The sequence below is a fragment of the Aethalodelphis obliquidens genome, unplaced genomic scaffold (genome assembly GCF_003676395.1).
Source record: "Aethalodelphis obliquidens isolate GAN/ISIS:26980383/991018 unplaced genomic scaffold, ASM367639v1 scaffold13, whole genome shotgun sequence".
Lineage (NCBI taxonomy): Eukaryota > Metazoa > Chordata > Mammalia > Artiodactyla > Delphinidae > Aethalodelphis > Aethalodelphis obliquidens.
Window position 1 is genome coordinate 36,553,815 of NW_020837957.1, and position 15,832 is coordinate 36,569,646.

A 15,832-nucleotide genomic window follows, 5' to 3' on the forward strand; every position below is an offset into this window, starting at 1 on the left:
GAACACATTTTATTAAGCTCAAGACCTTTTATGAAGAGTAACTGATTATGACAAACTATCAGCTGAGAGATTTACGCTGAGCTTACTTAATTTTAGAAACAGAAGTCATTCCATGATCTTGATTTCAGTATGGATACAGCCTACTGAACTGAATGATATTTAGTGTCTCTGAGCCTTTCTAGAAATGACTGTTTCTAGCTATGAGCAGTCAGAGATTAAGGCTTTGTATCAGCCTATAGCATCTAAATTTTAATTAATGCTCCCTGCCTATTGTGCTAGGTAGACCACTTTTAGTAGCTTTTCTCATGGTCCACTAATCATGTGATGATGGAGAGGCAAAGTATGTTTTGTCTATAAATTCACATTCTTTTATGTTGTCATAGGAACTCAAATTGTACGTTTAGTAAAGGATATAATCATACCTACCTTGTCAAGTCAGCAAGATGCCATTTTTTATTCTTTTTCAAAAATATCCATATTTCTAGAAGGCTTGGCTTTTAGAAACTCTGTAATGTCAATAATTTTTCATATTTGCTCTAACTTGAAGGGATACTTTGAATTTTGCTATCAGTTGCATTCAAATTTAGCATTTGTAGAAAGAAACAGTTTGGTAATCCTGAGTGCTCAGATAGGGTTTTTAAAAAATCTTTTTAAGGAGAATAAAGCTAAGGGATTATTATATGTGTGTGTGTGTGTATATATATATATATATATATATAATATGTATAATTATACATATTATGGATTATAATATGTATAATTATATGTATATATAATTTACCTTAGTAGAAAAATAACTGGTTTCATTTGTTGATGAACATAAGTACAATTTTATATTTATACTTTTAAAATAATTCTGTTTGAAAAATTTGTAATTTTAATTTTGGTAGTAATTTTCAGATGTAAATGCCATTTTCTTGTTAGGACTAAGAATCAATTTTATGAAGAAAAGATGTCATCAGAGAATACTATAGATTATAACGATGAAATGACTCTATGAGTATGATGATAGGAACCAGAGATTCTGAGTTCATGGTAAATCTTATCACAACCTTATCACTATATGGAATGTGGCATATAGGCACTTGTCATTATTTTCTTTTTTAATCTCTACATATTGGTAATGCACTAACACACTGTCATTTTGTGAACTCATAGATGTAAGTGCAGGTGCAAGTAATAAATATTATGATTCAGGTGCCACAAATACAAATGTCACACAAACATAATCAGACCATGATCATATTATTATTATTATTATTTTTTTTTTTGCGGTACACGGGCCTCTCACTGTTGTGGCCTCTCCCGTTGTGGAGCACAGGCTCCGGACGCGCAGGCTCAGCGGCCATGGCTCACGGGCCCAGCCGCTCCGCGGCATGAGGGATCCTCCCGGACCGGGGCACGAACCCGTGTCCCCTGCATCGGCAGGCAGACTCTCAACCACTGCGCTACCAGGGAAGTCCCATATTATTATTTAAATGACGTGGAAGCTTGTTAATGATATGGTTAATTCAGAAAATTCCAGTTACACAGTTCACTTAGAATTAAAACTTTCTGAGCTTGGATTTCTTTATGGATTGGATTATGTGTATGATTTTAAAATAGTCATTATTTCCCTCATAAAATTTATTTTATTTGTTGGAGATTTTAAAAAAAGCAGTGATTAGAGTAAGTTCTTATTTATTTCAGGCACAAACTGATAATAATTTATTAAGAAAAATGCTTTTAAACTAAGTGTTTAATGCAAATTACATTTTTAAACCCATGTCAACCCCACTTCTAGTGACAATAATAAAATCTGTGCCTGCTCTAGCAGCACATACACTGTAACCTGGATGTGGTGATGAACCCTTACACAGAAAACAGTAAAGTGCTTTACAAGCCGTACATCTCACAAAAAAGCTGTGATCATTGAGGTTTTGAATTTACGTGATATCATGTTACATTATTTTTTTAAAAAGTAATGAAGACCCAGATATCTGCTAGAGGCCGTATACTAAAAACTCATTCATTTCTGAAATTGACTTTCTTTCTTCATACAAACTCTTGATGTACAAAGTATTGACTGATTATTTTTGTGGTGTGTGTACAATGACAAGTGAGTCCCATAAATTTTCTAACTTTCAGAAACAGAGGAGAACATATATAAATGTTTAAAAGAGAAGACAGCATTGCAGAAGAACCCAGAGTGGTCATTAAATCATGCTAATAACTTTTTGTAGGCAAAAAAAGAAATCTTTGTTAAATTTTAACAATTTTGAGATTGAGTTTTTCATACTACAGTTTTGACAGTGAGATATTTGAGAGTGATGTTTTACTTGTGACATTTGAAATGAATTACTCTTAAGTATTATTTCTTTATACAATGCCTTATCTGATTTATTATATCCTTACTTTACAAAGGAAATGATGATATTGCGTATGTGTGAAACTAAACATTCACAACAATTTAAGTTATATATTATTTATTATAGAATATGCTTTTTAAATTGTAAAACCAACCCACACTAGTTTCCATAAAACTGCCTTAGGTAAGTATGTGGAAAGTACCTCCAAACTCAGTGATATGTTTTATATATATTGATTATATGTTTTTGGTGTTATTAACATAAAATATTATTAAAGCTTTATTTTTTGGTTACAGTATTTCTGCACACAATGAATCAGGGTAACAGGGGGTTGCTGTCCCATCTTGTTTTCTAAATTGGTTATTTATACAATAAACCACACAGACAACTCCCAAGTTTTCCCACAATTTTCTTTTGCACAATCTTGCCAGTAGCTCTCCAGAATTTATAAGTCTAGATGACATTACAGAAATTTTATTTTTAAGAGTTTTCACATGTGCTTCCTGTACTTTTAGAGTCCTGACACAAGAAATTACATTATTGCCAGTTGTGTGTAAAATTTAAGTTAAAACATTAATATATTTAATTATAAAGAACAGAATTTGAATGTGTAATAAATGAGTAGAGTCAACTCAAGTCAGTTGTGACTCAACTGCATCTTTGCAAGCAACTATATGGGTTGCTTTCAGTGGAGTGATCAGAATAACTCATCCTTACTGAATCAATTTTAGGATTCCATGTCAGTGGTCCTGTAAACTTGGGGTAAAATACAGACTCTATTGTAAGGAATCTGGTTTGATTTTCTTTTTAGTTTATAATGCTTATGTAAAGGGGTAAGCTGAGAAGATACTTCCTTTTTGACCACTCTTGAATAGTGACCCATAATGATTACTGAGATTAAACTTCAGTGTATTTTATAAAAAATATTACTTACTTTCACAGAAGTGAAGAGATACAGTTGCACAATGGTGGTTACAATGGTAGAAATACCTATTGCCAATAAAATGTTAGCAAGAGATTTAAAAATGACTGTACAGCACCGCATCAGAGAACTGTATAACAGCAAAATGATTAATAATATTTTCTCATATAAATAAGATCCTTAAATCGTTTTTAGAAATAAATGGGGGGGAAGTGCTTTTTTTTTCCCTAATTCCTACCAAAATATTTTCTGATGTGGAGCAAAAGACAGTAAAAAAATGACAGAGTTAAAAAAAAAAAAGACATTTCATGCATTTAAGCCACCATTAATCTCTGACTCTAACATAAGGCAGATCATTAATCTTTTGTAAAACTATGACTTTAGCCACTTAAGCTCATTTTAGTGCTTTTCATGACAAGGACATGATAGGCCTTGTAAATTTAGGAGTTAAGATGTGTTTCCAACAGGTTAGTTTATACAGGCTCAGATGTTTTTTGAAACACCAACTTTATAACAAAAAATGCTTTGGAGAAATGATGAAAGTTATTATAAAGAAAAACCAGAAGGGGTCCTATAGAGTTTATCACAGATGACACTGTTAGATCAATGAACACAAATTGCATTTGCTTATGTGTCATCCTCAGTCTTAATGATGTGGAAAAGGGTGACATTGAATAGGACCTGGTGACCATTGTTCCAGGCATAAAGAGCTCTATCTCTTGCATTGTAGTCAAGCATGGATATGTGAAAGTATTGGTTATGAAAGGGAATGTCCGTGTACTCATATGTGGAGGTTTTGGTGGAATAGGAATAATACACCTTGGCTCCAGTTAAGTGGGAGTTGGTGACATACAGTGTCCCACAGATCATGAAGGATTCCCCCGCACTTCTCTTGGGATAGCCAGTGCTCCAGCTCTTCATTACCTCCAAGGTATCTTTGTTAAGTTGGCTGATGACAATATTGCCTGCATTCTGGTTAGTTGCATACACAGCCCACAGCCCGATTTCATCAGCCATTAGGTCGATGTCAGAGAACCCACCCCATGTGTAAGGGTAAACGTTGTGAAAACCAGCATACTCCAGGCTTCTTTGGGCAAGCACTCTCCCCATATCAAAGCTGTATTTGATGATGATGTTACTCTGATACTTGTTAAAATAGAGTGAGCCATTGTAGACAACATGGTTAGTTCCTGCCCATTTGAACGGGAGGTTGTATGTCCTTGATTCGGCCCCGCTGACAAAGTCTGCAATTGATTTGTACTCACGGACAATTTTATTGTTAGTATAACTGTCCATGTACCAAACCTGGGAAGAAGGAAAAAATGAAGTAATTAAATTCTGTACTTTTTTGAGAATTCCAAAATAAAGACAGTGAGAATCAGCACATATTAATATTGTCATTCTCAGGCTCTGGAAGATTCTCTTACCACTTACCTGTTGCAGTTTGATAGTACTGCAGGCTTTGACAAAGATAGTGACATGGTCTGTGTGGAAAGGAAACAACTAAATGTACTGCCTTGAAGTTGATTTGCTTTTTGTCTTTTCTTTTTTTGTTGTTTTAAAAATTTTTTACCATTCAGTGCATATCACTGAGTGACTCAAACATATATCAATGCAAATCACATCACTTTTTTCATTTACCTGATCAATTTGATTAGTAATAACTGCAAAAAATATCACGTTCAGAAAATTTATTTATTCCATCCCTTGCTCTGAAAAATATATGGCTTAATTTTGAGCATTCAACTTATTTTTCCTTTATGGATAACAAAGAACCTTCTAGTAATACTTGTTCATTTGATCAGCTTATAGGTACAACCACCTTTTAATGAAATAATTTTACTAACTTAGCTACTAAACTTGCTTGGATGTAACCCTTGAAAATCCTAATGTGTACTGAGTTCTGTAATAGAACATAGATGGAGCTATGGTAAGTCTCTAGTATATTGATTTTCATAATAGAGGCATTGCCAAATACCCTCTATGATGTTTTCTTTAAAATTACCCCTAGATTCTAGGTATATTTTAGCTTTAGTGAATTGGGTAGCTCTTGAGCTTTTTTACTTATTTAGTTTTTTTTTCACACTAAGGAGCAAATTCTAGAAGGAATGTACAGAAAAATTTGTATACTTGTAACTAGCCCTTTTCAAGCATAAAACAGTAATAACCAATAAAAAATTAGACTCACTATACTGATGAATTATAGGATAGAACATTTTACTAAAATAAGTTTGCCATGTATCTGTAGATATGTTAATATTATCAAACTGAAAATATTTGCAAACAGTGTAACACTTTTCAAGTTGAAACTAATATCCCTGAAAAATAATGGATAGTCTAGTAGGCATAAAGCTTAAATAAAACATAATTCTAAGCAAAGGCATTTGAGGAAGCAACATACTCTGTTATTTTTTTCAGATGCTAAGGGATCTGTCATCCAAGCGCCAAATCGGGTTCCAGATGTCTTGACTGTAACTGGGCCTGTGATTTTCATCAGTTTGCCACATGCTGAAATTAGAGTAACATGAACATGTTGGGTGAACATGGCAATAATTCCAACACACATACTTACACCAAGAGCAAAGAAAGGAATCTTAAAACAAAGCAAATAGAATTAATACCACATTCTGAATAAATGATCATTCATGTGGGATGCTATGCATTTAACTATAATTTGAACCATGAGTAGTTGCTTTTTCAGTGCTCTAAATCTAAAGTGTGGAATTTTAAAATGGGAAATTATTTATACAATCTGGAAAGAGATAAATCAGGAACGTCATTATCATTATACCAGTCCAGCTGCTGCTTCTAAGTAAAGAAGTCAGCAAAATTAAATTTTCCATGATGCTGTTTACCTGATCATCATCTTTCCCTCACCTGACCCTCTCTGCTCATGCTTTGAGACTTTGGACTACTTATGCAAGCCAGAAAGAACTCTTGTTAAGTCGATTTTCAGCTTGTATTGGTAAATGAGCAGCTCCTGTGAAAGTTATATTTATAGAATATAATAAAAAAAATGTAATCACAATCTACCTGAAAGACGTAGAGTTTTGAAAGGTAAATGCCTTGTGCAAGCCTGATAGAGCAGCCCTAAAGATATAGGGAAAACCTCCCACAAAACTCAAGCCCTCATACCCTGTAGTCCCATGCAGTGAAAGATGCAGAGTATCAATTGATGTAATACATGATAAAAAACTAGTGACTTTCTTGAAAAATTATATTTTTATCACTCTATCTATGAATAAAATCTTAGGAAAAGCTTGGACTTCATAAATGCCAAAGTCTAAACCAAAAAGAAACCCAGGCATTTTGTGAGATTTTTACAACAGAATAATTTAAAAGTGATTTATCATACACATTGTGAAAGGCAATATAACTGCCTGTAAATGTTGACTTTTGGTCTAAACAAAGAAATTTTCCTATCCATTTATACTCCTCTTTTCTTTGTGTTCTTTTTTTACTTTAAAAAAATTGTTCTATATGGCCCATGTTTCTTAGATCCTCCTCTGCCTATCCTTAGAACTGATAAATTTCTACTTAGTGCCTGTCAGTTCCTGTATGTTTGGAAGGGAAAGAACAGATCCCCAAAGCAAATAAAGGACAAAACTAATTGTAACTTAGGGCTTATCTTGCCTCATTTTTCTCTATGTGTGTTCCTCATAAGAATAATTTGTAATGGGCAGAATACTAAGCCATGCAGTTAGAAAGATGATGAACGATAACATTATATTTTGTGCTATTGCTTCAGTGATAACTACACATTTAGTAATCTCCAGGTTTTCATGAAACCTAAACCGAATATATTTTTTTCTTCTTTTTTGAAGAAACTAGATGTGATAGCATCTTTATATATTTTATATAAAGGAATTACTTTATAACTTCCTAAGACCTGTTAAACTGAGCAAATCAGAAGTCTTTGTGGCATTATCTATATTGAATAGCAAGATCTTCAGTTAAACCTATTTAGAATATATTAGCTCAACTTGGTATAAACACATGAACAATATGTGAATAAAATAGTATCAGTTTGAACTAGAAAAAAGTAAATGTATCCTGAAAGAATATAAGTTGCGTATATTCTCTGAATGCACTAAATAAGTGAAAGTAATATGATCTTTAATGACGACCTACATAAATATTTCTAAATTCACAATGGTAAGTGCATGAAAATTTAAACTGTAAGTATATGGAAATAAATAGAAAGACATTGCTCCCCCTAAAAAACACCACAAATAAAATATGTGACTTCTTCTTTATGCATGAAAAATAAATACTTTTGTTGAACAGAATACAAATAGCAAAAATAGATAAAATATGAAAAGTAACTGGCTAAGATGATGGTGCTTTTATCTCCTTTATTTTGCAAAATCTCATTAAAATGATAGTAAAAGAGTAAAACATGGGGGAAAAAACCCAAAGCAAAGAGAATGGTACAGAGCCATTAGTGGAGAATAAACTTTTCGTTTTTAATAAATTTATTTATTTATTTTTGGCTGCATTGGGTCCTCGTTGCTGTGTGCAGGCTTTCTTTAGTTGCAGTGAGCGGGGGCTATTTTTGTTGTGGCATGCAGGCTTCTCATTGTGGTGGCTCCTCGTTGCGGAGCATGGGCTCTAGGCGTGCGGGCTTCAGTAGTTGTAGCACTCAGGCTCAGTAGTTGTGGCACACAGGCTCTAGAGTGCAGGCTCAGTAGTTGCGGCGCACGGGCTTAGTTGCTCTGCGACATGTGGGATCTTCCTGGACCAGGGCTCGAATCCGTGTCCCCTGCATTGGCAGGTGGGTTCTTAACCACTGCACCACCAGGGAAACCCCACTGCACCACAAGGGAAGCCCAGAGAAGAAATTTTTAACAAATTTCTGGAAGGCAGAAAGTGATGGAGAGTGGTAATTAAAGGTGTAGGATGAAATAAAATGCACTAGTGTCTAAGCATGGGAGATAAGAGCTGAGGATGGAGCTGCTCTGCCTTGAAGAGAAGTAAGGGACACCTCGCCATGACACACACGTGGTAGGAAAACTGGTAAAAGGATTTACCATATATTATGAATCTTCCCTGGAGCCTTGGGAGATATGTTTTCTATAAGTGGAGCATAGGTGGATTTTATAGTTGGATTTTTTAACCTAATGGGAGGAACCTTTGTCTTTTAACATAATATAGTTGAGGACTATATATGGAAGCAGCTCCTTAGAGGGCACACAGCCTTGTCTGGAAACAGTGTGGAGGAAAGAAGCCTGTAGCAGTTGCAAGGGTTCCTGATATACTAGGCTGCTTAAAGTTGTCCTAGATCATTTTTATTAAAATCGTCTTCGAAGATGGTGGAGTAGAAGGATGTGACCTCACTCCCTCTTGTGAGAACACCAGAATCACAACTAACTGCTGAACAGTCATCGACGGGAGGACACTGGAACTCACCAGAAAAGATACCCCACATCCAAAGACAAAGGAGAAGCCACAATGAGACTGTAGGAGGGGCACATTCACAATAAAATCAAATCCCATAACTGCTGGGTGGATGACTCACAAACTGGAGAACACTTATACCACAGAAGTCCACCCACTAGAGTGAAGGTTGTGAGCCCCACGTCAGGATTCCCAACCTGGGGGTCCCACAATGGGAGGAGGAATTCCTAGAGAATCAGAATTAGAAGGCAGCGGGATTTGATTGCAGAACAACAGGACTGGGGAAAACAGAGACTCTAGGAGGGCACACACAAAGTAATGTGCACATCGGGACCCAGGGGAAGGAGCAGTGACCCCAGGGTACACTGAACCAGACCTACCTGCTAGTGTTGGAGGGTCTCCTGAAAAAGTGGGGGGTGGCTCTGGCACACAGTCAGGACAAGGACACTGGCAGCAGAAGTTCTGGGAAGTACTCCTTGGCATGAGCCCTCCCAGAGTCTGCCATTAGCCCCACCAAAGAGCCTGGGTAGGCTCCAGTGTTGGGTTGCCTCAGGCCAAACAACAAACAGGGAGGGAACCCAATCCCACCCATCAGCAGTCAAGTGGATTAAAGTTTTACTGGGCTCTGCCCACCAGAGCAACAGCCAGTTCTACCCACCACCAGTCCCTCCAATCAGGAAACTTGCACAAGCCTCTTAGATAGCCTCATCCACCAGAGGGCAGACAGCAGAAGCAAGAAGAACTACAGTCCTGTAGCCTGTGGAACAAAAACCACATTCACAGAAAGATAGACAAGGTGAAAAGGCAGAGGGCTATGTACCAGATGAAGGAACAAGATAAAACCTAAGAAAAACAACTAAATGCAATGGAGATAGGCAACCATCCAGAAAAACAATTCAGGATAATGATAATGAAGATGATCCAGGACCTTGGAAAAAGAATGGAGGCAAAGATCGACAAGATGCAAGAAATGTTTAACAAAGACTTAGAGGAATTAAAGTACAAAAAACCAGAGATGAACAATACAATAACTGAAATGAAAATTACACTAGAAGGAATCAGTAGCAGAATAACTGAGGCAGAAGAACGGATAAGTGACCTGGAAGACAGAATGGTGGAATTCACTGCTGCAGAACAGAATAGAAAAAAAAGAATGAAAAGAAATGAAGACAGCCTAAGAGACATCTGGGACAAAAGTAAACACAACAACATTCGCAGTATAAGGGTACCAGAAGGAGAAGAGAGAGAGAAAGGACCAGAGAAAATATTTGAAGAGATTATACTCGAAAACTTCCCTAACATGGGAAAGGAAATATCCACCCAAGTCCAGGAAACACAGAGAGTCCCATACAGGATAAACCTAAGGAGAAACATGCCAAGACACATAGTAATCAAATTGGCAAAAATTAAACAAAAAAAAATTTATTGAAAGCAGCAAGGGTAAAATGACAAATAACATACAAGGAAACTCCCGTAAAGTTAACAACTGATTTCTCAGCAGAAACTCTACAAGCCAGAAGGGAGTGGCATGATATACTTAAAGTGATGAAAGGGAAGAACCTACAATCAAGATTACTTTACCCAGCAAGGAACTCATTCAGATTCAGTGGAGAAATCAAAAGCTTTACAGACAAGCAAAAGCTAAGAGAATTCAACACCAAAAAACCAGCTCTACAACAAATGCTAAAGGAACTTCTCTAAGTGGGAAACACAAGAGAAGAAAAGGATCTACAAAAACAAACCCAAAACTAAGAAAATGGTCATAGGAACATACATATCGATAATTACCTTAAGCATGAATGGATTAAATGCTCCAACCAAAAGACACAGGCTTGCTGAATGGATACAAAAACAAGACCCATCTATATGCTGTCTACAAGAGACCCACTTCAGACCTAGGGACACATACAGACTGAAAGTGAGGGCATGGAAAAAAGATAATCCATGCTAATGGAAATCAAAAGAAAGCTGGAGTAGCAATACTCATATCAGATAAAATAGACTTTAAAATAAAGAATGTTACAAGAGACAAGGAAGGACACTACATAATGATCAAGGGATCAATCCAAGAAGAAGATATAGCAATTATAAATATGTATGCACCCAACATAGGAGCACCTCAATACATAAGGCAACTGCTAACAGCTATAAAAGAGGAAATTGCCAGTAACACAATAATAGTGGGGGACTTTTAACACCTCACTTACACCAACGGACAGATCATCCAAAGAGAAAATTAATGAAGAAACAGAAGCTTTAAATGACACAATAGACCAGATAGATTTAATTGATATTTGTACGACACTCCATCCAAAAACAGCAGATTACACTTTCTTCTCAACTACGCACAGAACATTCTCTAGGATAGATCATATCTTGGGTCACAAATCAAGCCTCAGTAAATGTAAGAAAATTGAAATCATACCAAGCATCTTTTCTGACAACGCTATGAGATTAGAAATGAATTACAGGGAAAAACACGTAAAAAGCACAAACACATGGAGGCTAAAAAACACATTACTAAATAACCAAGACATCACTGAAGAAATCAAAGAGGAAATCAGAAAATGCCTAGAGACAAATGACAATGAAAACACGATGATCCAAAACCTATGGGAGGCAGCAAAAGCAGTTCTAAGAGGGAAGTTTATAGCTATACAAGCCTACCTCAATAAAAAAGAAATATCTCAAATAAACAACCTAACCTTACACCTAAAGGAACTAGAGAAAGAAGAACAAACAAAACCCAAAATTAGCAGAAGGAAGGAAATCATAAAGATCACAGCAGAAATAAATGAAATAGAAACAAAGAAAGCAGTAGCAAAGATCAATAAAACTAAAAGCTGGTTCTTTGAGAACACAAACAAAATTGATAAACCATTAGCCAAACTCATCAAGAAAAAGAGTGAGAGTACTCAGATCAGTACAATTCGGAATGAAAAACAAGTTATAACAGACACTGCAGAAATACAAAGCATCCTAAGAGACTGCTACAAGCAACTCTTTGCCAATAAAATGGACAACCTGGAAGAAATGGATGAATTCTTAGAAAGGTATAACCTTCCAAGACTGAACCAGGAAGAAATAGAAAATATGAACAGACCAAACACAAGTAATGAAATTGAAACTGTGATTAAAAATCTTCCAATGAACAAAAGTCCAGGACCAAATGGCTTCACAGGTGAATTCTATCAAACATTTAGGGAAGAGCTAACACCCATCCTTCTCAAACTCTTCCAAAAAATTGCAGAGGAAGGAACACTCCCAAACTCATTCTGTGAGGCCACCATCACCCTGATACCAAAACTAGACAAAGATACTACAAAAAAAATTACAGACCAATATCACTTATGAATATAGATGCAAACAGAATTGAACAACACATTAAAAGGATCATACACCATGATAAAGTGGGATGTATCCCAGGGATGCAAGGAGTCTTCAGTGTACGCAAATCAATCAATGTGATACACCATATTAACAAATTGAAGAAGAGAAACCATATGATCATGTCAGTAGGTGCAGAAGAAGCTTTTTACAAAATTCAACACCTATGTATGATAAAAGCTTTCCAGAAAGTGGGCATAGAGAGAACCTCCCTCAACATAATAAAGGGCATGCATGACAAACCCACAGCAAACATCATTCTCATTGGTGAAAAACTGAAAGCATTTCCACTAAGATCAGGAACAAGACAAGGATGTCCACTCTCACCTTATTATTCAGCATAGATTTGGAAGTCCTAGCCATGGCAATCAGAGAAGAAAAAGAAATAAAAGGAATACAAATTGGAAAAGAAGAAGTAAAACTGTCACTCTTTGCAGATCACATGATACTATGCATAGAGAATCCTAAAGATGCCACCACAAAACTGCTAGAGCTACTCAGTTAATTTGGTAAAGTTGCAGGGTACAAAATTAATGCACTGAAATCTCTTGCTTTCCTGTATACTAATGATGAAAAATCTGAAAGAGAGGCTACGGAAACACTCCCATTTACCATTGCAACAAAGAGAATAAAATACCTAGGAATAAATCTACCTATGGAGACAAAAGACCTGTATGCAGAAAACTATAAGACACTGATGAAAGAAATTAATGATGATACCAGCAAATGGAGAGATATACCATGTTCTTGGATTGGAAGAATCAATATTGTGAAAATGACTATACTACCCAAAGCAATCTACAGATTCAGTGCAATTCCTATCAAATTACCAATGGCATTTTTTTTTTTACAAAACTAGAAAAAAAATCTTAAAATCTGTATGGAGACACAAAAGACACCGAATAGTCAAAGCAGTGTTGAGGGGGAAAAGCGGAGCTGGAGGAATCAGACTCCCTGACTTCAGACTATACTACAAAGCTACAGTAATCAAGACAATATGGTACTGGCACAAAATCAGAAATATAGATCAATGGAACAAGATAGAAAGCCCAGCGATAAACCCACACACCTATGATCAACTAATCTACGACAAAGGAGGCAAGGATATACAATGGAGAAAAGACAGTCTTTTCAATAAATGATGCTGGGAAAACTGGACAGCTACATGCAAAAGAATGAAGTTAGAACACTCCTTAACACCATACTCAAAATGGATTAGAGACCTAAATGTAAGATTAGAGACCTAAAATGGATTAGAGACCTAAATGTAAGACCAGACACTATAAAGCTCTTAGAGGAAAACATAGGAAAAACACTCGTTGACATAAATCACAGCAAGATCTTTTTGGATCCACCTCCTAGAGTAATGGCAATAAAAACAAAAATAAACAAATGGGACCTAATGAAACTTAAAAGCGTTTACACAGTGAAGGAAACCATAAAGAAGACGAAAAGACACCCCTCAGAATGGGAGGAAACATTTGCCAACGAATCAACGGACAAAGGATTAATCTCCAAAATATGTAAACAGCTCATGCAGCTCAATATTAAAAAAACTAACAACTCAATCCAAAAATGGGCAGAAGACCTAAATAGACATTCCTCTAAAGAAGATATACAGATGGCCAAGAAGCACATGAAAAGCTGCTCAACATCACTAATTATTAGAGAAGTGCAAATCAAAACTACAATGAGGTATCACCTTACACCAGTTAGAATGGGCATCATCAGAAAATCTACAAACAACAAATGCTGGAGAGGGTGTGGAGAAAAGGGAAGCCTCTTGCATTGTTTGTGGGAATGTAAATTGATACAGCCACTATGGAGAACAGTTTGGAGGTTCCTTAAAAAACCAAAAATAGAATTATCATATGACCCAGCAGTCCCACTACTGGGCATATACCCAGAGATAACCATAATTCAAAAAGACACATGCACCCCAGTATTCATTGCAGCACTATTTAGAATAGCCAGGTCATGGAAGCAACCTAAATGCCCGTCGACAGATGAATGGATAAAGAAGTTGTGGTATATATATATAATGGAATATTACTCAGCCATGAAAAGGAACGAAACTGGGTCATTTGTAGAGACGTGGATGGATCTAGAGACTGTCATACAGAGTGAAGTAAGTCAGGAAGAGAAAAACAAATATTGTATATTAATGCATTTATCTGGAACCTAGAAAAATGGTACAGATGAACTGGTTTGCAGCACAGAAATTGAGACACAGATGTAGAGAACAAATGTATGGACAGTAAAGGGGGATAGTGGCGGTGGGTGGGGGTGGTGTTTTGATATTTTGGGAGATTGGGCTTGACATATATACACTGATGTGTATAAAATGGATGACTAATAAGAATAAAAAATAATAAATTTAAAAAGAAAAAGGGACTTCGGATCTAAGAGGGTTCAAAATAGCAGTGTAGGGAGATCCTGAACTCACCTTCTCCCATGGATACAGCAAATGTACAACTACATACGGAATAATTTCCTTGGTTAGGAACCTGAAAGCTGGATGCACAGAGCCTCCACAACCAGTGGTAAAAGGACAGCATTGAGATGGGTAGATAAGGCAGATGGGGCCTCTTGCTGAGGGAAAAAACAAGCACCACCGTGAAAAGCTTGTGAACCAAAGGTGAAGGGGACCCACTTCCTAATTTTTAAGCATCTTCTGGAGAGGTAGAAAGCAGTTGGGATACTACTTGGAGACCGAGACACTGCTGGGAGCAATTTTGCAGCCTCAGGCTACCTTGCTAATGCCCGTGCTGGTGGTTGCCATTTTGCCATTCTTCCTCTAACCTGTTAGTGCCAGTGGATGCATCCCTCTGAAACCCCCACCCACCCCTGTGCCTTGGCTAGGCCTCATGGCTGACCAAGTAATTTCTCTGTCAACCTGTGCCTTGCAGCAGCTGTGGCTGGGTCCATAGGTGTTCTAAGTCCTAGCCCCACCACCAGTACATAGAAGCAGCTATGGCCAGGTGCCACAGCTGTTTCAACGAGCAGCCCTGTCCACTAGCAGGTCAAACCCACAATGATAGTGGGGTGCATGCAGCCCAAATAGGGGACACAAGTGAAGTGCCTAGCTCTGGTGGCCAGGCAGGATTGTGCCTCTGAACCCCTGAGGACATGTGCTAAATAGGGTCACTCCTTCAAGACTAGGAGAAATAGCTTATTTACCTAATACATAGAAACACATACAGAGATTTGGGCACAATGAGATAGAGGAACGTGTTCTAATAGAACAAGACAGAGTCTCAGGGAAAGAACTAAATGAAATGAATGTAAGCAATCTACCTGATAAAATGTTCAAATTAATAGTCATAAAAATGCTTACTGAACTTGGGAGAAGAATAGATGAACACAGTGAGAACTTCATCAAAGAGAGAGGAAGCATAAGAAAAGTACCAAACAGAAGTTACAACTGAAACAAAAAAATAACCTAGAAGGGTTCAACAGCAAACCAGTTAAGGAATAAGAATGAATCAATGAACTGGAAGACAAAACAATGAAACTCACCCAGACAAAGCAGCAAAATGAATAAACCATTTTAAAAAGCGTATAAGGGACCTTTGGGACAATATCAAGTGGAAAAACATTTCCATTATAGGCATCTCAGAAGAGGAAGCAAGAGAAAGGGTCAAAAAATTATTTGAAGAAAGAGTGGCTGAAAATTTCCTAATCTGAGAAATGGAACAGGCATCCAGTTCCAGGAAGCCCAGAGAGTTCCAAATAAGATGAACCCAAAGATACATCAAAACACAGAATTAAAATGGTA

General features: G+C 36.7%; 1 protein-coding gene across 5 annotated transcripts in view; it reads right to left on the bottom strand.

The window, feature by feature from the left end:
* Positions 1-2,251: 2,251 nt before the first annotated feature.
* The window catches only part of OLFM3 (olfactomedin 3), a 195,873-nt gene continuing 182,292 nt past the window's right edge, over positions 2,252-15,832 (bottom strand). For 3 of the 5 annotated variants that reach the window (XM_027114498.1, XM_027114497.1, XM_027114501.1), the window contains 2 exons: positions 5,672-5,778; positions 2,253-4,575 (listed from right to left, as the gene is read on the bottom strand). In XM_027114498.1, the coding sequence (XP_026970299.1) occupies positions 3,898-4,575; positions 5,672-5,778 (785 nt within the window). In that variant the 3' untranslated portion in view covers positions 2,253-3,897. Of the gene's footprint in view, positions 4,576-5,671; positions 5,779-15,832 lie in introns of all 5 variants that reach the window. The other 2 variants (XM_027114500.1, XM_027114499.1) reach the window with 1 other exon arrangement.